A 20,945-nucleotide genomic window follows, 5' to 3' on the forward strand; every position below is an offset into this window, starting at 1 on the left:
CCTGCCGCCTTCTTTTCGCATTGCAGGGTGGCTCGAGGTTGGTGCAGGACTCCCTGCTGTCCCCACGTGGGGCGGAAAGGGGGTGTGCAGACCTAGAGAAAAGTCCCCCTCCCATTAAGACCGAGTTGCAGCTGCCTCAGGGCGCAGAGTGGGGGCGAGGGTAGCAGAGTTGAGAGCGCTGTGGGGAGGGGTGACGTCAGGGTGAGTGGGAGCCAAGGAAGAATCTGAGTAGAGGAGAGGTGGGCGAGAGAGAGGCAGGACTAGCGGGACTAGGGCTGGGGCTGGAAGGAGAGAAAGGAGAGAGAGAGAGAAGCCTTCGTGGAGGAAGGCTGCGGTCCCCGGTCCCCGGGGCTGCAGATCCAGGTGGAGCAGGGACTGGTGTCCAGGGAAGTGGGAAAGGAAGGAGGAGAGAGACAGGAGGGGGGAAAGAGGGTAGGAGGAGAAAAGAGAGCAGGGGAGACCTCTGGTGAAGAGGGGAGACTGTGTGGGAAGGAAAAAGAGGGAGGAGGGCAAAGAGCAAGAGGAGACTTGGAAGGAGAAAGGAAAAGGAGAAGAAAGGAAGAAGGGGTTAGAGGTGTAGTAGAGAGGGTGAGGGAGACAGAGTGAAGAGAGAGGCCTCCACTAGTCAGACCAGGAGTGGGAATGTGGAGGGGAGGCAGCCTAGGGGGGGACCAGGGAGCAGCTCTGGAAGGGACCAGTGGAGAGCTGGGAGGACAGGGGGGCTTGGGCCTGGGGGATGCCCCAAGTCTTTTGGCGAGGGCCTCCCTGCCCATTGTGCCCTCATGGCCACTGCCCCTGGCCTCCTCAGCTCTTACTCTGCTCCTTGGGGCCCTCACTTCCCTTTTCCTCTGGTATTGCTACCGTTTGGGCTCCCAGGACATACAGGCCCTGGGGGCTGGGAACCGGGCTGGAGGTGGGCCTGGTGGGTGCTCTGAGGTTGGCAGACTAAGTTCAGGGAGCCTTGGAGACCCTGGGGAAGGACCCCGGGCAGAAGGCCTAGTGAGTCGTCGTCTTCGAGCCTATGCCAGGCGCTACTCCTGGGCTGGGATGGGCAGGGTACGGCGGGCAGCTCAGGGCGGACCAGGCCCTGGAGGGGGGCCGGGGGTCCTGGGCATTCAACGCCCAGGCCTGCTTTTCCTGCCAGACTTGCCTTCAGCCCCCTTTGTGCCACGGGATGCCCAGCGGCATGACGTGGAGCTACTGGAAAGCAGCTTCCCTGCCATCCTTCGGGACTTTAGGGCTGTGAGCTGGGACTTTGCAGGGACTACCCCTTTGCCTCGGGGCTGGTCCTTGCCCCTAGCCCCTGGGTGCTACCAGCTCTTGCTGTACCAAGCAGGCCGATGTCAACCCAGCAACTGCCGCCGGTGCCCTGGGGCCTACAGGGCACTGAGGGGGCTGCGGAGCTTTATGAGTGGCAACACCTTCGGCAACGCTGGCTTTTCTGTCCTTTTGCCTGGGGCCCGGCTTGAGGGTCGCTGTGGGCCCACCAATGCCCGGGTCAGATGCCATCTAGGTAAGTACATGCTGCCTACAGACATCCTCTTTGTCCCCAGGAATCCCTCCTGGGTGCCACCTAAACACTCTGTACTGCTGTTGCAAACATGCCCTCATTCTCAGAGGTCTTCCATGACTCCCCATTATCTGCGCTCCCTTCCTGGGCTTCTTATCTGCACACCATGTTCATAAACTTTGCCAAGGCCATCTGCCATCTCTGTCTTCTATGCTTCTTCCCCACCCTCTTGTTTTAAAAACAAAAAATCTTTGTAGGCCTGTGAGAATTTGTATTGTCTGCCTTAAAGCTCAAAGTACTCATGAAAACAATTTTAAACTTTAAAAAAAAAGGGAACTCAAAATTCTAACAAAATATTGGTTTCTCTGAGCTATCTAGCTATGCATGCTGTAACTGTAAAAGGAGTCATGGGCGGCGATGGGTTGGAGTTGTGGTCACATCAAACAAACTGTGGTTTTCTTTTTGATGTCTTAAGGGGGGGGGATACTAACCAATTTACATTTGCCATTTGTACCTGACCTTGTCTCATCTAAGAGCACTGTGTCCTATGCTTGAAGGTACACTAGCCTTCAGGATCAAGTCTGGGCTCTGGATCGTGTCCATGTTTGTCCTCTCCACTCCCTGGCCATCCTCTGGTCAAGAGGGGATCTGGGTGAGGCAGGAAGATGCAAATGCTCTCCTTGCACTGAAAAGTCCTTTCCCCTACCATCTCCTGGAAGACTCCTGCTTAGCGAGCTATCAGTTGTTTTCTCACAGCACCTATGTTTCTCGATTTGAAAGCAAGATGGAGCCTGCCATCTCTCAGACCTCCTGAAGGAGACAGGGCTTAGCACTCTGAAGGCTGAGGAAGCCCAGGAGGAGCTGCCACGTCCTGAATGAAGTCTTTCTCCTTTCTCGCACAGAGGACTGCACTTTGCTCTGCATCCTCCCTATCTCCTAGCACTTTAATCCATTACTCTTTCTTATCCTCGGTTCACTTTCCAGAGAGCAAAAAGACAACCTCCAAAGAGATGTCACCTTGGAAATGGGATACATTCAACCCTCAGATCTGCTTCAAGAGTAAACAATCAGGTGGGCTCCTTGGATAGAAGCTGGGGTGTTAGATGACCAAGTCTCTTTCCACAGGTCTGAAGATCCCCCCGGGATGTGAGCTGGTGGTTGGCGGTGAACCCCAGTGCTGGGCAGAGGGGCACTGTCTACTTGTGGACGATTCCTTCCTGCACACAGTGGCACATAATGGTAAGGGTTTCCCCCTCCGACCAGGGGTGAGCGTTGGGTGAAGACTAGAGTTAAGGGGGAACAGAATTAGAGGGCTCCAACTGGCTTCCTGTTCTGGCACAACTGTCCAGCTGTACGACCTCGAACAAGTTACGTGACTTCTTCAGTCACCTGTGAAACGGAACCACCACGTTCCTGATCAGGTGACTGCAAGGCTTAAATAAGTTAATGTAACCAGGAGAGGTTAGCAGCACAGGCCCTTGGGCTTTTGGTACCCAGGTTCCTCTCTCAGTTCACATTCATTAACTGTGACGTCAGGCAAGTTACTTAACCTTTCTGTGCCTCAGTTACTTTGTACATAATGAGCACAATTACGGTGTTCCTCAGTTTGTTCTAATGATTAAGAGCTAATATGTATGAAGGATTAGGACAGTGTCTGGCACCTATTTGCTATCTGTTTTTATCAATATTTTGAGTGCTCCTGGCATGTAAGCACTTATGTAAGCTGCTCTGGCTTATTTCCCTTTATGCTAGGGTCCCCTGAAGATGGACCTCGTGTGGTCTTCATTGTGGACCTCTGGCACCCCAACGTGGCTGGGGCTGAGCGCCAGGCCCTTGATTTTGTCTTCGCACCAGACCTCTGAAGGGCAGTGTTTTCATCGGAGATGCTGCACTCTGGGATGGCCATCTAGGGATAGCTGGGCTGTGAGGATGGGCACTGGAACTTGCCACAAGCACAAAATACAGACTTCTGAACCCTCTTCTCACTCCCGACTCCTTTTTTCCCTGTGACCAGGACTGGGCTGTGTGACCAGGGAAAGGGCTGGGCCAGGGCTCACCTCTTCGCCCACCCTGCTAGCTAGGCACCTCTTTAACACCAGCCATCTTCTTGTCCCTCTCCCTGCGAACCAGTACCAGAACCTCACCTCAGCTTTATTCCAATAATTTAATAAAAAATTAAAATAATAAATAATATGAAAGAGAAAAAGTAAAGCAGCTAGTACAGGCCCAGTCCAGGCTAGTACAAAGCTACTGAGGTGGGAAGAACTGGCGGGGGAGAAAAGCGGGCCAAGCAAACTACCCTGCACAATGGCGGGAAGGTGGCTCAGAAAGGTGGATGTTAAAGCGCTGAGCTGACACCTTGGCTTGTACAGGGTGCTGAAGAAAGAGGGAAAGAAAGATCAGAATGGAGGCGAGTGGATGAATGGACGCCTTCTGCTGGGCTCTGCCTGAGGGCAGGGTCTGGAATGTACCGTATTGTTAGCAGGAAAGCAGGAACAAATGGAAAGGACCCATGTAAACTGCACCATGCAATGAAGGGCCAACAGGAAGACCCACGACTTGGCCAGCAGAGCCGGGGCAAAGGTCTGGGAACGGGCAAACGGGAAGGAGTGAGGCCCAGGGTCAGCAGGAAGGCAGGGGAAGGGTCAGAGGTCAGTCTTTGAAGACAATCTGTTGGCCATGAGGACGCTCGTCGTGGGTGATGTGGCGCCGGACATGGATCCTGCGGACACGATGTTCTCGGTTCTCCTCATCCTCCCCTCGGCCTGCCCCTCCACCTCCAGTGGCACCCCCTATGGCTTCCAGGAGGGCTGGATCTGGGCCCCGGGGAGTCTCGTAGATCAGGATGTTCAGGGTCTCCTCAAAGATCCGGGCCTCTGGAAATTCAACCTGTAAAAGGCCAGCAACCTCCAGCTCCTACCCTGTGTCCCTGTCGCACAGAGCTGTCCCCCCCTTCCCCAGCCTCCTGCACGGGCACACCGTCAGCCTTTGCAGCCACAGCCCCTACTGCCTAGAGTGTCCTTTCTGCAACTCCTTTACTCGGCAGAGTCACAGCTGCACTTCCAAGGTCAGCTGTAGGGGTCATGGGTGAGCTATTTGCTGCCACGTTTCTTGGCATATTCTTATTCTGAGAGACCACACTATGCCAGGCACTGTTTGGGGCACTGGAAATATAGCCGCAAACAAAACAGACAAAACTTTTACCCTAAGGAAGTTTATATTCTATAGGGGAGGACTTAAGAGACACACATTTGATAAAAATAGCAAGTCAGAGGATAATAAATGTCATGGAGAAAAATATGGTGAGGAGAGGAGATGAGAATGGCCAGAGCTGTAAATGGAAAGGCCTCGCTGAGGTCACATCTGATCAGGAAGGGTAGCAGGGAGCTAGACGGACGGCTCGAGTACAGCGGTTTGGGAAAAGGCAACTGTACCTCTCTGGGGCAGGACTGTGCTTAATATATTCATTGACAACCAGCAAGGTGGCCGATGGAAGCCAGGCCAGAGGGACGAAACCAGAGGTGAGGGGGAGGTTTCCCATCCTGAGGCCCTTGCACGATGCAATGAACACAGCTGTACTCCGATCACTGAACGCCTTACCTTTCAGTCTCTTCAATTACAGGGGAAATGTCTTAGAAGCTGGGTTGCTCACTTATTCACACATTCATTCAATACATGTTTTCTATCATCCATTGCATGAAAGGGTTTGGGCTAGTGCGAGGGAGGTAGGAAAGGAAACGACACAATCCTGCCCTCAACAAGCCAACATCGTGCCGCAGGAGCAATCGCTACAGACTACCAGAAACACCACCACAGCCAGGAAGGTAGTGCCCAACTTTGACTGCACTTGGTGGGTTAAAGGCTCATGAGCAAAGGTATTCCCAAAGAGAGTGATGCCTGGCTGGGCCTTTTAGATGAAATACAACTTCATTAGGCAGACAAGGACAAGGAAAAGGAATTTCAAGAAAAGGGAATGGTAAGTGTATGCAAAAGCAGAAAGGTGTGAGTTAGCACAAACTTTGTTGCATCTGAGGCACTTCCTTTCACATCAAGGTTAGGAGCCGCCACACTGGTGAGACCCGTGGCAAGCAGATGCCAGAGGGCTTGTGTTTGACACAGCACTTCATTCCCCTCTGGCTTGGCCTGGCTTGGTGCAGTGCTGGGCACAGAGTAAGTGCCCAGGCAGTATTTGCTGGTGAATGCCATGTTAATGACTCAGAACTACAAATCCAAAGGATGTTCTGTGAGCCCATAAGGTCCTGAGGTTTTAAAACTTACTTGAAGTCATGGGCCTTTCTGAAATTCTAATAACAACTACGACCCACAACACAGAAAAAGGTGTATTTCTAAATTCCCACATTAACTCGGGATTTCAGACAGCTCGGAAACCCATCCAATAACCCTACATTAAGGACCCAGTTTACTCCAGTCATATCACAGAAAACTACAGTGAGCTACAGAGGTTAAAGTGACTTGTGCCAAGACTGCAGGATCAAGACCCAGAACCCTGGCTCCTAACTCTCAGTGCCAGAATTCTCTCATCTGATTGGCTGAGCTGCCCCTATCCATGGTCCTGGTCCACCCTGCCCTGTTTCCACCCTTACCCCACCCAGGCCCTTTGTCCCTTCTGACCTTGGTCTGCTTCTTCTCTGTGGCATAGACGATGGAGGTGCAGCACACCTCGGCAATTTTGCGTCCCTGCCCGTAGAAAGACCAGCAGCAGATTTCGTCCCCCAGCACGTCCTTGAGGAAGAGGAGCCGGCCATGGAAGCGCAGGGCCAGTTTGTCAAACAGCTCGATGTTCTTAAGCAGGTTGTCATCTGAAGTGCTGAGGACCAGGCGCCCAGGAGGCCTCAGCATGACTGGCTGCTCTCTCCGGGATAGGGGCCCAGTCTCCCTGCTCTCTGGTCCTACTGAGGGCTCTAGTGTTCAATAGGGCACTTTCTCTACCTCCAGAGCCAAGCTAAGTTGCCCTCAGAAGAGAGGCAGCATTTGCTAAGTAAAACCCAACTCAGCAAAGCAGTCCCACATGCAGGCTAACCTGACATCCTGGCACTAGTACTTTTTAACCAAGTGATCCTAGGCAAGTTACTTCACCTCTCAAGTATAAAATGGGTATACAGGAAAAGCTACAGAAACAAATGTGAGAGATACAGGTAGTGTCAACTTATGGCCTATTATCAATGGTATAATGAGCTAGATTCCCACTTTGCCCCCCTTCGGCTTACACAATGCATGCATTAACTGGAGAAGCAGGAAGTACATATACTGAAGCTGTAAGTTTATACATAGTCTCTATAAACTCTAAAGACAAAAATCAGATTTATAAAGGCACTGACAATAAAAGGTAATAATAAAACCTTTAAAAAAAGTATTCCATTTACATCAGAACCAACTTATGGTGGACTTGTGGGAACAAACTCCTTTCCTAAGTTGGGGGTTACCTGCATAAATAAGGTATTTAGGGTAATGCCTATTACAAAATAAGTGCTTATTAAGTACAGGGGGGAAAACCCACCAAGGAGACCCTTAACCCACTGCCACTGAGTAGGAACCAACACAGAGCTGACCCTGCAGCAGGTTTCTGAGGCTGTAAATGACACGAGAGATCACCCATCTTCCTCCCACAGAGCCACTGGTGGATTCGAACTGTCAAAGAGCTGTGAGCTTTGGGTTAGCAGCGTAACTCCCTCTGGACTGAGCCACCAGAGGTGCTCTTATTAATGGTAGCCATTTTCATTTACTCTTAACCTGGACCCCATGTTACCAATGTTAAAACTCCCCAGAGGACCCGGTGAGGAAGTGGCAAAGCTAGAATTTGCACTCAGGTATTATTTTGGTCTCTGTGTTTTGGGGGTTTCCCTCTGGGCCAGGAGGACTGCCCTGCTGGATCCCCAGATTCCGCCCAGCATTCCCCCCATGGGGCAGTCACCTGGTATAGGAGTACTTGTTGTTACTGCGATTATGTAGGAGCTTCACCACGGGCTGTTGGGGGAGAAAGGATGGAGAAGGAGAGGGGGGGTCAGGCTGCAGAAAGAGGCCCCCAGACTCCACCCTACAGGGCTCAGGGGCCTCACCTTGGAGGTGCTGGCCAGGAGCTGCTGCTCCTCCCGGGGAGATGTCACTGTAGGGATGAGGCACAGTGGCGACAGGTTCTCCCTTTTTTGCTGGGGAAGAAGCGGAAGGTGGTTAACAGGACAAACAAGGGCCACTCCTCTACTCAAAAGTCGAAACTTCTCCAGGGATCTAATCTCTGTGGCTCTCACCAACTTTCTCTCCTACCCCTCTTGCCAGACTTGAGCTCTACTGGTCTGTTTCGTCACAACTCAGCTGTGCCCACAATGGTCCCCCTCCCTGGGAAGCTCTTCACTCAGCCCTTTGCATGGCTGGTTCCTACTGAGCCAGAGGTCAGCTCAAATGGTGCTGGAGGGTGAAGGTCCTTCTCCCTACGTTCCCTCACTAGAGGAGGCACTGCTCCCTTTCACATCAGTGTCTTTTCTTCATAGCATTTTTCCCATTTAAAAAAACCCAGTATCACCCATTTATAGTCTGTTTCTTCCTACCTCAGGACTAAGTTGCCATAAGCATTCTCAAGAACAGACACTGAATGAGTGAACCTGGTCAGCACAATGGTAGAGGCAGAAGCAGGACCAGACACATGGGAATCTTAATACAAATTCTAGGGAAAAACCCTCTAGAAACTCGTAACATGTACTCTAAAATTAATATGAAGAAAATAAGTCTGCAACTGCATCAATTTTTTAAAAGGGAGAGGAGAGACTAACTCTATTCAAAGCTATAATAAAAAGTGTGGCCCTGGTACAAAAAAAAACCAATGGACAGAACAGTTTTCATAAGCAGACTATTGTATACATGAGAATACAGTACTTATATTTATTATCTGAGTTTCTGTGGAAGAAGAATTCAAGAGGGGCTTAGCTGGGTGGTTCTGGTGTAGAGCTGTTCATAAAGATATAATCACGGCGTCGGTCAGGGCTAGACATTCACATGCTGCTCGTCTGAAGAATTTTGTGAGCAGGTTCGTTCATGCCAGCTGTTGGTAGGAAGCGCCTGATCTCTGCCCTGTGGGCCTCTCCACAGGGTTGTTCATGTCTCATGACACGCAGCTGGCCTTCCCAGAGCCGATGATCAAGGAGAGGCCAGGTGAAGACCTCAATGTTTATGGCCTAGCTTCAGACGTCACATTCCATCATTTCCTCACTAGCCTACAAGCTATGGAGGTCAGGTTAGTGGAGGAGACCACACAATGTAACGAGGAACAGGAGACAAGAAACACTGAGTGCACTACGGACCAATGACTCACGTCCCTCCCCACAAGCAAAACCTTCTCCAAGGTCCACCCCAGTCTCATCGCATTACAGTATCAGCTTGAAGTACAAATTCTTGTTATCTGCCTCCAGTTCATACACTATGGTGGGACTGGCAAGTGAACACTCTTGTTCAAAAGGTGGGAAGAAGAACACGGCAGATAGGAGTCACTTGTCCAAAAACAACTCTGAAATCCAGTTTGGTAAGTGTTTTAAGTTCCCTGATTTGTACCATGTCCAGGAATAATCCTTCAAGGCTCCTGGCTCTTCCCTGAGTCATCCTTTCTTTTCATGAAAGGTATTCTGCTCACAAATCCATAGTTTTCTCAGCCTGCTTCTTGCCTGTAGAAATTGAGGGATCCAGAGCCCTCCTTTCCTCTGGCAGACTTTCCCTTTCAATCCACGCTGGTATTGTTTCTGTCAATTTTCTTACAAATGTAACAGATGTCTTGTGAATTTTACTGGGGTTCACTTTACAAAGAAATCACAACAACAAATCTTTATGGGATAAATTCTTTTCTTTCCTGGGCTTGTGTTAAGATGGCTGAGGAATAATGCTTTTAACCTTCTCTGAAGTCCTTGAATGGTATCTTTGAGGCATTCTCCACCTCTAATTCCCGAGATCTGAAGTAAAAATTTTACAATTTCATCCTCAGTGTCAGCCTTAAATCATGTTCCTGAGAATACTCTATTGTGACAGTGCTGGTGAACTCTCTGCCCCTACATAACAAGGATTCGCATCCATCCATTTCTAATAGTCACTGATCTATAAACCTTCACCTGCTGCATCCTCAAAGGCCATCAGCCTTTAATGAAAAAAACTCTTCAGACTTTCACTAACACTTCCCACAGCTTCTGCCCACTTCGCCAACCTAAAGTCGTGCCTACAGTTTAGATCTTGGTTATGATAGAACCTCACTTATATATAAAAAAACCCAAAACTGTATTAATTCTCTATTGCTGTATATACAGCAAATTACATTTGGCAGCTTAAAACAGCACAGCAACAAAATACTTATTTTATTTCACACATTTCCTGTGGGTGGGGAATTTGGAATTGACCTAGGTGAGCAGTTCTGGCTTCCGGTCTGTCAACAGGTTGCAGTTAAAGATGCTGGTCAGGTCCGCTCTGATGATGGCCAAGCCTGGAGTGGCTGTTGGCAGGAGTCCTCAGTTCCTCCTTAAGGTTATTTAAGGGTCCTCACAGCATGGAAGCTGGCTTCCCCCAGAGTGAAGTACTTAAGAGAAAAGCTGCAATGTCTTTTATGGCCTAGCTCCCGAAGTCATGCATCAACATCTCCACAGTACCCTACTGGTTACATAAGTCAGGGCTATTCAGTGTGGGAGAGAATTAAACAAGAGCCTGAATACAGGAGGCATGAATCACTGATCTTGGGCAATAACCACCATACAATTTAGTAACAGACACCAGGAAAATGAGCTCCTTTTATGGGGGCAAAACCACAAAATGTTCAATCTCTTTTCAATTCATATTTACAAAGTGAATTTCACTCAGGTTAAAAGAACTACACATCAAAGTAAAACTGTACAATTAATATAAAATAAGACAAAATCTTTTTAAAAGATCTCAAAATGAAACATTTTAGGTAAAAAAATATTGAAGGGTTTGGCTACATTAAAAGAAATATTTCAACTAATAATGAAAACTGATTTTACAAAGAATCCTATACAATAATGTTAAAAGAATGATGGACTTGGGAAATTTTTCTATAATCCTAGGAAAATTCTTGATTTAGGCAAGGATAATCAATTGATATGTGATTGATAAATAACTGATACTCATCTGTTACCCAAGTAACAACATGTAGATAACATCAAAGCTGGCAACAAGGAAATGGAACTATCAAGGAGGACCAAGCCACCATCACCGGAATCCAAAGCATCCAAAAATCTGAGCATCACTAACAGTGAATCGTATTTAGTAACATGAGAGGTCTCTCCATGTGATCACAATTAGAAATCTGTAACATCATCTAAAATATAGTCTCATCATATGTTTTTGTTTGTTTTCATCAAATTGGATCCAACTGGCACAGAAGAAGATTGCCCCTCCTTCTCCAGCGGAGAATCTGGTGGATTCGAACCACGTGCCTTCAGTATTGCAGTGCAGTTTCTTGCCACTAGTCCACCAGAGCTCCCTTCACGATAATGTTTAATATGAAACCTTTAACTCTAGCTTCTAGTTTTAGACATTTAGGGTAGGGTAGGTTAATGAACTAGATGATATCATGAAATTCAGAGGGTAGGGCATCAAGCAGAAGACTGGAGGTCTACTTGGGAAGTTAGTAAGTTATCTTTGTTTTAGATGAGAAAACACCTAAGGAATATATATACCCAGACCCAACGTAAAGGCCTACACTGGGTCCTTGTTAGATAAACTAGCTAGAAAACACATTTATGAACCAAGTAGAGAAATTTAAATATGGCCTGAGTGTTAGATAAAACTTTATTGACATGGAAAGAGGGCAACTGTTAACAGCAGTACAACAAAAAAAGGCAGGGTACAAAACAGCACATAGAATTGAGTCTTATTTTGGCAAAAATACACACACACACACATACATGGAAAGGACCTAAAGATACACGATGCTTTTTATTTTATTTTTATTGCCTCTGTTTTTTAAAACAACTACAATGTATAAATTCTAACTTAAAGATGAATAACTATCTGTAATTTTTCTGAAAAATCAAGGCTATCTATTCAACAACAAATGCCACAGACAGGTAATATTCAAAGAGATAATATTTGCAACATTTGAAACTGACTGGCAATTGTTCTAGAAGAGCTGTTCTCAGCTGGGGGTTCTTTGCTTAACTCCCTCTACTAGGTAAGCAGCACCATTACAGATTCATAGGACAAAAGTTAATTTGTTAGGTATAAGCTCATTATTGAATAGGTCTAAATTCTCTCCAGGAAACCAGGTTGCAAATGACAGAACTAATATATGCAAGAAACTCCTGTACAAAAAAAAAAAAATTTAAAAACCCAACCAAATAAAAAAGAAAACAAACTCCTGTAAAGCAAAAAAGAATAGGTAATGCAGTAGAAAACTTCATAAATATTAAAAGGCAGTTCATAGTGAGGGAAACAAAAAACAGCAAATACACGAAAAGATGCTCAATTAGTAACCAGAAGTACGCACATTAAAATGAGGTCACTCTCCAGCATTCAGATAGGCAAAATAAATTATTGAAACATGAACAGGACTTGCACACTGCCGACAATAACTATAAATTGCTGTAGTCATTCTGGAGAGTAAAGTGGTGAGACTTCATGAAAGTCTGCACATGCCCTGTGACACAGGAATTCCTCTCCCAGCAACAGATGGCAGGAAAGGGGAAGTGATCTGGCCCTCCAACCTCAGGACAAGGTATAAAGAAAATGTGGTGAATGCACACCATAGCTTCCTGCATGGCAGTAGGAAGTCAAGAAGTAGGTGTACCTAAAGCAGCCTGAAGAGATCTCAAAAACAGTGCTGAGTGAGAAACAACTAAGAAGCAGAACATGATCAATGACATTTGGGAAAATGAAAAACGTATATGTAAGCAACGTGTTAGCCTCCTAAGGATATAAACATAATCCAAGCATAGATATCAAAGTCTAAGACTTGGAACAGGTGCCTATAAGAAGTGGGAGTTAATTAAAAAAAAAAAGGAGAGAGAAGGGAGCTTTGGTGGCCTAGTGGCAAGAAGCTGTGCTGCAATCCTGGAGGCACGCAGTTCGAATCCACCAGATGGGGTGCTGGAGAAGGAGGGGTAATCTCCTCTTGTACCAGTTGGATCCAATTTGACCATATACAATAAGGAAAACAAAAAACAAACAAAAAAAAATAAAAGAGAAAGATCACTACGTGCTATAAATGGAGGAACATGATAGATAACTCTTGGAATCTTAATAAATAACAATAAAACCAAAACAACACAAAAAAACTACAACCAGGAAACTCTAGATGTGTAGAGTGAGGTTGAAAAGAGGTGCAGAGAAACTGCAAGGGAGAGGAGGTGGCCAGCCCACAGAAGAGAAAGCACTGTACCTGGGAGTTAGATAACCAAGCAGAATCCGAGCTCTGCAATCTATCTACTGGCTCTTTGAGTGTGATGTATCACCCAACCTCCCTCATGTTGCTTTTTAAGTCAAACACGGGAACAAAATGTACATTCAAGCAGAAAGCAATTGCTCATGACACACAGTGGGTGTGCAACAATGTGAGCTAACTATAGCGCAGGAGAGCACTTCTATCGTCATCTTGTTAAGTGGTTTTCAAACTACAAACAGGAATTCACTAGTGGATAATGAAAGTCGTTTAGTGGGTCCCTGGGTCCCAAGCAGCACTTTTTTTTTTAAAGTTAGAATATATTTCATTAAAGGTATCAATTTCATAAGCCTCACTTTGGTTATACACAATGAATAAAAAGTGTGTATTTTTTCTGTAGGTTGAATAAAAAAAACCCCTGAAAAACATGGATACTGCCCAAATAAATTCTACTCTTTTGGGTATTTACAGTAAGAATTGTTTAGACTTTTGAAATAAATCATGGCGATAACATGCTGAATGTAACTGATGCCACTGAATTTTATCCTAAAAACTGGCAAATGTGTTACAATAATTTACTAGAATAAAAAAAGAAGAACCTGTAAACATTCCTCAGGGAGTTCTACACTGTCAACCCATAATTAGGTGGCTCGAATCCGCCAGCTGCTCCACAGGAGAAAGATGGGCAATCTTCTCCCAGGTTACTTAGAGTCTCTGAAAACCATCTGGAGGGTCAGCTATGAGTCATTTCTGACGCAAGTATGTAACAAGTATTCCCCAAGATACTAAAGTGTTATTCACAATTATCATATTATATAAAGGGCATTAAAAAAGAATCTCATACTGTATTGGGGGAGCTCTGGTGGCCTAGTGGCAAGGAGCTGCAACTACAATCCCAGAGGCTCATGGTTTGAATCCACCAGATGCTTTGCCGGGGAAGCCCTCAGGGGCAATCTCCTCCTGTACCAGTCAGATCTGATTTGACGGTACACGTACACAAAAATAATAAAATAAAATAAAATTTAAAAAAAAAAGAATCGCATACTGTATTACCACTCTATCATAAATGGTGGGATATCTTAAACTGTATCATAAAAGAAAAAAGGCAGAGTCAAAGGCTTTATGTAAAACTCAAAAGCGTGTACTTTTTCTATCTCCTGGAACATGAAGATACAATCCCAGCAATGGGAAGTGACACACCCAAGGTCACTCAGTCAGCCCTGGAAAAGTGAGCCCTCAACTCAAGGCGTGGCTGTGGTTTCTGAACTCTGCTCCTCGAACTAAATCTTAATGGACCCACAGAAATGCCTCAAGAGCTGCTACTGCACAGAGGTAGAGCCTAAGAAGTGGGGCTGAAATGCTAATCCTGTTCTATCAGGAGAGCTCTGCCTCCTAGATTTCATTATAGTCGAAGAAAGGATTTTCTGCTTGGGTAGGTGAGGGAGGAGATATGAAAAACAGAGGGGCGTAGAGGGGGTACAACTTCCAAGGAAAGGACAAGATGGTTGTTGTCATTCTACTTCAATTTAGATTTCTCAACTGGTACTAGGTAGCGAATTAGGCAGGATTCCTGAGCAAGCGAGAGTAGACAGGGCTTGTGCTTAAGGATCATTACTCAGTAGTATAACAGCTGAGTGAGTGAGTTAAAACAGCAAGAGGCAAAAGGAACACTCAAGCATTCTAACAGTTCTCACATGAAGTGGTGGGAGGAGCAGCAGGAGGGAGAAGGTAAGACCCTCAAATGTCCTAGGTCACAGCTAGTATGAGCCAGGCCAGAAAGTAACCCCTGCAGGCACTACCCTGTGTCTCCTTTTTCCCTGTCCTACTATTGTTAAGCATTATGGAGCTCTGGTGGCTTAGTGGTAAGGAATTGCACTGCCAACCCAAAGACTCGCAGTTCAAATCCATCTATGTGGAGTGATGGGGAAGATGGGCAATCTTCCCATGGGATTTACTGCCTCTGAAAATTCACTGGAGGGTCAGCTACAAGATACTTCCAACCTGACGGTACACAACCATGTTAAACACTGGACTGCTAACAGGATCAGAGGTTTGAACCTGCTCTGTGGGAGAAAGAGGTCGTAGTGAGTTCCATAAAGATCACCTGGGAAATCCCTGTGGTTCTACTGTCCTTAAAGGGTCACTAAGAGTCAGAATCACTCTATAGCAATCAATAGACTCTTATTTGTTTGTTTAGCATTTAATACCTGAAGAGCATTTGTTGCGCAGTGGTCTAAGTGCTCTGCTGCTAAACAAATGTCAAACCCACAAGCTGTGCTCTACGAGAGAAAGACATGGTCGTCCACTTCCATTAAAATTACAAACTTGCCTTGGAAACGATTCTACTCTGTCCTATAGTGTAGCGATAAGTCAGAAACGACTTGCTGACAATGGGTTTCCTATCAAACTGCTTGGCTAGCTCTCTGAGGCACAGGGGGGGAGGGGGTGGGGGGCGGTGTACTCAGCAGGCAGGAGAGGGGCCCTCACCTGCAGGGCCAGCTGGCAATCCTCAATCAGGCCCTGTACCAGGTAGTAGCGCGCTTCGCCCAGCAGCTCCCCTAGTTCTCTGGCACTCTCTGGTAGTGGAACAGACCCATCCCTCAGGTAGTTGAGGATCGTACCAAAGTGGCGGCCACTCCGATCAATCAGCACCCAACCTGTCAGACAGAAAGCAGGCAGGAGGTGGATGACTTCATTGGAGGCTTTGTGATACTTTATTCTCATTTATTTGTGCGCGCGTGTGTGTGCGTGTGCGTGTGTGTGTGTGTGTGTGTGTGTGTGTACCGTCAAATCAGATCTGACTGGTACAGGAGGAGAGATTGCCGCTCCTCCAGCAGAGCACCTGGTGGATTCGAACTGCGTGCCTCTGGGATTGCAATGGATACTTTCTGTTGTTGTTAAGATCCCAAGGTAGTATGAAAATGTGAATTCTGATCTGCCATAAACTCTTCCCATATCCAAAGAAATCTCTTTAAAACATCTTCAGTCTCACAGGCTTTTTAAACATTTCCAGGCACAAAGAATTAATTACCTCTCAAGTCTATTCTGTGGTCAGTAGGTTCTCACCATGAAAAAAATCTATCTTAGAATTACTTCATCAATAAATCTGTCTTGTTAACTCTGACCATCCTATTTAAAACATCTATCCCACAGGTCATTATCATTTGAACCTTTATGGTCTTCACAGAATGTATTGTTGTTAGGTGCCTTTGAGTTGCTCGCGACTCCTAGAGACTCTATGTATGCCCTAAACCCTGCTCTATCCTGTGCCAACCTTATTGTTTCTGACACACCTACCCCGATTGCCCCAGTAACTCAATCAATCCATCTTGAGGGTCTTCCTCTCCTGTACTGTCCCTCCACCTTCCCAAGCATGATGTCCCTCTCCAAGACCATACCTTCCTTTAACATGCCCAAAGTATGTCAGACAAAGATTCAGAATCCTTGCCTCCAAGGAGCAGCCTGGTTTCACCTCCTCTAGGACAAACTTGTTTGTTCTTTTAGCAGTGCATGGTATATTCAACTCTTCTCCAGCACCACAGCCCAAAGGCATCAATTATCTATCATCCCTAGTCATTATCCAGCTCTCTGATGATATTAAACAATTATGAAGACTAAGGCATGGATCAGGTGCAACTTAGTCTCTAGAATGATGTTGTTGCTCTTCAGTGCTCTGGAGAGGTCCCTGACAGCTGACTTTCCCAATGAAATGAGTCTCTTGATTTCCTGGCTGCTGGTATCAAGAGTGCTGATTTTGGAACCAAGCAAATGAAAGCTGTAGACAATCTCAAACTCTTCACCATCCATAATGCTGCTGCCAATTGGCCCAGTGGTGAGAATGTTTGTTTTCTTGATGTTGAGCTTCAATCCATATTGAAGACTGCAGTCCTTGACTTTCTGCAGCATGTATTAGTACTAGCAATTACATTTATTTTACTTACTTATTCAAAGTCCCTCCCAAATGTAAATTCCACTACGTGTCTTGCCAGCTTTTTTCACCAATGCATCCTCCACACTAACTAGCACTTTTCAAATACTTAATAAATGAATTCTTTTATTCACCTTCGGATATCTGAAAGTTGTACGCCACCTTGCAAATTTTTTGTGACTTTAACGAAAGTTTACAGAAAACTTGGATTTCCATTCATTCATTGTTGCATTTTCCTTCTTCCACTCCCCCAGTTCGCTTTTCTCTTTAAAAAAATTCTTTCACTGTTCCACAATTTTCTCCCTCTCCCCACCTTATCACAATCAATCCTAAAGCCTCTTGCCCACAATTTTTCATGTCCCATTTGGGCATGTGGGCATCTGAAGAAATGGGAGTGTAACTGCCAGGGGATAAATGAATTCCTAAACTGTATGGAGCAACCTGTGTTAGAAAACACTGACAGGGGAACAAGATCTCCTAGTCTTCCCGGCGGCAGTTGGGGGTGTCAAGGCAGAACAGGTGGAAATTGTTGAAGGAGGCCTGGGGGGGAATTGATGCTGGCACTAGAGCGTATTCCCAAGTAGTTGAAGTTGAGCGGCTATGGGCAGAAGAATGGGGAGCGGGCAAGTGATGGGATGGGATTGTGAGGTTTCAGCGCCTGGAGAGCTGAAAAATCAACAAAGTCACTGGCTGGCGTGTCCGCCTCGACTCCTGACCCTGCAGAGTTAGGGGATGCACAAATGTTGGGGGAGTGATCAAAGATTGAAGGAGGGAAGGTTATGAACGCGAAGCCATCGATGAGCTGGGAGGTGGGAGCTGCAGAGAGGAGTAAGCTGGCTGGACAGGATGCAAGGGAAGGGGCGACCAGAGCGGAGGGCAGGGACCTGGGGGCGCAGCACGGCCCGCGAGCGGCGTCCATACCTCCGGCGTCAGTGAGCACCTCCACGCGGCCGCTAAACATGGCTTTAAGCTTGGTGTCTTGTCCCGTGAGGGTGCGCAGGGTGGTGTAGTGCAGCGAGCCGCCCACGTTCAGCTTCACGTACTTGCTGTTCGGGGTCAGCGAACTGCAACTGTAGGCAGCGGCGCCAGGTTCGGGACCCGAGGGCTTCGGGGCTTCCAGCGGTGGGCCCGCCTCCGGGCCCGAAGCCTCGGCTGACATGCCGGCTGGTGGCGGCGGCGGGCGGCCTCGGGCCCTCCCTGTGTCCTCTCCGGCCGGCTCCCCAAACACCTCGGGACGCCCGCCCCTGAATCAGACGGCCAAGTTCACACGCCCACACTGCGCCGCGACAAGGCGGCAACTCCGGCCTCTCGCTTCATTGCGTTCGCCAGGCCCGGAAGCCCAGGAGGCGGGCAGGAGGACGCAAGTGCGCAGGCGCACCGAGGCCCCGCCCCTGACCTCCAGGAGCAGAGTGCGGAGCATGCGTAGTGAGTTTGGAATCCCTCTCAGTGCAGTGCTTCCTTTGCAAATTCTGGATTCTCCCAAGCAAAGAAGATGAGCTTTAGCAAACACTTACTTATGAGGAAGCATTTGCCAGGCGTGGAATGCCTGTTTTGACTCAATGGTACACAAGTCTAAATAGAGGAAGGGGCTTGAATCCACAGACAACATCCTTGGTACCAGCCATCAGGAGATCAGGAGACGTTTTTGCACTGGGTAAGTCACAATGTTAGGAATCTCTCCAAATTACTGAGGAGCAATGATGTGAATTTGAAGGCTAAGGTGCACTTAATTTAGGGCATGGTCTTTCAGTCACTTCCTATTTATCTGAGAGCCGTGAATAAGGATGGCAAAAGAAAAGTGGATGCCTTTGAACTCTGGTGTTGGAGAAGAGCACTGAACATCCCATGGACTGCCAAAAATGAAAAAAAACACCCATGTCTTGGAAAACAGATATGTCTGTATATTCCATTGAATGCCCCCCTAAAAAAAAAAATCAAAGGATATGTCTTGGAAAATGTACACCTCTCTAGAGGCAAGGATGACAAAACTTCGTCTTAAATATTTTTACCATGCTGTTAGGACAAGCTATTCCTTGGAGAGGCATACCATATTTAGAAAGTTAGAAGGTCAGCGAAAGAGAGGACGTCCTTCAACAAGGTGGATTGACATGGTGACTGCAACAATGGGCTTAAGGATATCAGAAATTATAAGGATGGCACAGGATAGGACAGGGTTCAGATCTGTTGTTCATAGAGTCGCTGGGAATCATACTTGATTTGATAGTACTTAATACCAACAGAAACAACTCTGTGAGGGCTTCCCAGGTTTAAAGGGGAAACTGAGGTCCAGAGAAGGGAAAAAGGGCTTGGGGAAGGTTTCTTACCTATCAACTTCAAGCAGTTGGAGGGGAGAACTGTGGACAAAGCACTAGCAAAAACAAAACAAACAAACAAAAAAAACAAAACCACACAAACAAACCCTCAAACAAACTCAAAAACAACAAAATGCAAATCCATTGACTTGAAGTGGATTCGGACTAACAGTGAGCTTCGTTGGAGCTTAGGAAGAAGACTGCTCATCTTTCTCCCACAGAGCAATATGCAGATATGAATGACTGCCATTTCCACTAGCAGGACAGCACTTAAGGCACTTTATCACCAGAACTGGCTTACACCAGTGGAGTCTCTTAAAGGAGGCTGAAGGAGGAGGTCTCATTAATGGACAAAAGGTCCTTCCCCTTAGTCGTGACTTCAGCAGAATACACAGATGCATTCTATGGTCAGCTATGAGTCAGTTCTGACTCAATGGTATATAACAACAAGAGAAAGCACAGTTCTACTGTGACAAATATAGAGTTACCAGAAGTTACATCAACTCTCTAGCAGCTGATAATGTGATTGTGAAGTAGTATCTTATTGTAGTTTTTTACTTGTATTTCCTAAGGGTAGTACTCCAGATGAGCTCTGGGATAAAATCAAGAATATCATCCATGAAGAGAGCAAAAGGTCATTACAAAGAAAGAGGAGAATGAAAAATTCAGAACTGTTGCCAGAAAAACCTGAAGATTGCACTAGAGCATTGAAAAGCCAAACCAAAAGGAAGAGATGCTGAAGTAAAAGAACTGAACAGATGATTTTAAAGGGCAGCTCGAGTAGACAAAGCAAAGGATTATAACAGAATGGACAGAGAGCTGGAATTGCAGACTAAAAAGGGAAGAACTCGTCCAGCATTTCTCATACTGAAAGAACTGAAAACCAAATTCAAGTGTCAAGTTGCAATACTGAGAGAAGCTATGGGCAAAATATTAAGTGGTCCAGGAAGCATTAAAAGATGGATGTAATACACAAGACACTGTATCAAAAGAATTGACTGACACTGAAATATTTCAGGAAGTACTATATAACCAAGAACGATGGTAAGAAAGAAGTTAAAGCTCCATGAAGGCATTGGTAAAAATTAAGGCCCCAGAAATTGATGGGATACCAAAAAAAAACTTTTCCAACTAACATGCAGTGCTGGATGTACTCATCAATCTATGCCAGAAAATTTGGAAGATAGCTGCCTGGCCAACTGACTGGAAAAGATTGTTCCCATTCCCATGAAAGGTGATATAACAGAATGTGGAAATTGTCAAACAATATAATTAATATCATATATAAGCAAAATATTGCAGAAATTAAAAACAGCTAGAACAGTACATTGAGAGAGAACTGCCAGAGATTCAAGTTGGGCTTAGTAGAGGCCATGGTACACGAGATATTGCTAATGTCAAATGGATCTTGACCTAAAGTAGAGAATACCAGAAAAATGTCTATTTGTGCTTCACTGGCTATGCAAAGGCATTTGACTGTGTGGATCATAACAAACTATGGCTAACACTGGGAAGAATGGGGATATCAGAACACATAATTATGCTCATACGAAACCTTTACTTAGTCGTAGAAGCTGTTGCCTGAACAGAGCAGGGGAAAATGGTTTAAAATCAAGAAAGGTGTGTATCGGGGCTATGTCCTTTCTCCATAACTATCCAATCTGTACACCAAGCAAATTATTCAAGAAGCTGAACTTTATGAAGAGGAATGTGGTAGACCCACAGCGTCCCTTTTCAGCAGGAAGTAGCTAAGAGAATACGCCATCCCCTTTTCCTTATGACTCAGGGTGAAGTCTCTCTCAGGGAGGAGTG

The 20,945-nt window shown here is 46.2% G+C and overlaps 2 protein-coding genes across 2 annotated transcripts; one reads left to right on the forward strand and one right to left on the reverse strand.

Moving 5' to 3' along the window:
• Positions 1 to 642: 642 nt before the first annotated feature.
• On the forward strand, positions 643 to 3,372 carry ASPHD1 (aspartate beta-hydroxylase domain containing 1). The gene is made up of 3 exons (XM_006896615.1): positions 643 to 1,513; positions 2,636 to 2,749; positions 3,263 to 3,372. Exons 1-3 carry the CDS (start codon positions 643 to 645, stop codon positions 3,370 to 3,372), a joined length of 1,095 nt encoding a protein of 364 aa, XP_006896677.1.
• A 700-nt stretch (positions 3,373 to 4,072) lies between these two features.
• Positions 4,073 to 18,096, reverse strand: KCTD13 (potassium channel tetramerization domain containing 13). The gene is made up of 6 exons (XM_006896541.1): positions 17,743 to 18,096; positions 15,381 to 15,550; positions 7,588 to 7,677; positions 7,443 to 7,495; positions 6,143 to 6,338; positions 4,073 to 4,399 (listed from the first exon to the last, which is right to left on the reverse strand). The coding sequence occupies exons 1-6, from the start codon at positions 17,978 to 17,980 to the stop codon at positions 4,163 to 4,165; spliced, it is 984 nt and encodes a 327-aa protein (XP_006896603.1). The 5' UTR covers positions 17,981 to 18,096; the 3' UTR covers positions 4,073 to 4,162.
• Between the last annotated feature and the right edge of the window lie 2,849 nt (positions 18,097 to 20,945).

Source organism: Elephantulus edwardii, unplaced genomic scaffold (genome assembly GCF_000299155.1).
Source record: "Elephantulus edwardii isolate Elephantulus edwardi_28Jun2011 unplaced genomic scaffold, EleEdw1.0 scaffold00186, whole genome shotgun sequence".
Lineage (NCBI taxonomy): Eukaryota > Metazoa > Chordata > Mammalia > Macroscelidea > Macroscelididae > Elephantulus > Elephantulus edwardii.

Excerpts from the sequence above, each read along its gene's own strand:
- ASPHD1 (XM_006896615.1), top strand. The coding sequence starts at position 643 with ATGTGGAGGGGAGGCAGCCTAGGGGGGGACCAGGGAGCAGCTCTGGAA. Across the intron at positions 1,514-2,635 it reads CCGGGTCAGATGCCATCTAG|GTCTGAAGATCCCCCCGGGA; the intron begins GTAAGTACATGC and ends CTCTTTCCACAG. Across the intron at positions 2,750-3,262 it reads GCACACAGTGGCACATAATG|GGTCCCCTGAAGATGGACCT; the intron begins GTAAGGGTTTCC and ends CCTTTATGCTAG.
- KCTD13 (XM_006896541.1), bottom strand. The coding sequence starts at position 17,980 with ATGTCAGCCGAGGCTTCGGGCCCGGAGGCGGGCCCACCGCTGGAAGCC. Across the intron at positions 15,551-17,742 it reads GGTGCTCACTGACGCCGGAG|GTTGGGTGCTGATTGATCGG; the intron begins GTATGGACGCCG and ends TCTGTCTGACAG. Across the intron at positions 6,339-7,442 it reads AACAAGTACTCCTATACCAG|CACTTCAGATGACAACCTGC; the intron begins GTGACTGCCCCA and ends CCTGGTCCTCAG.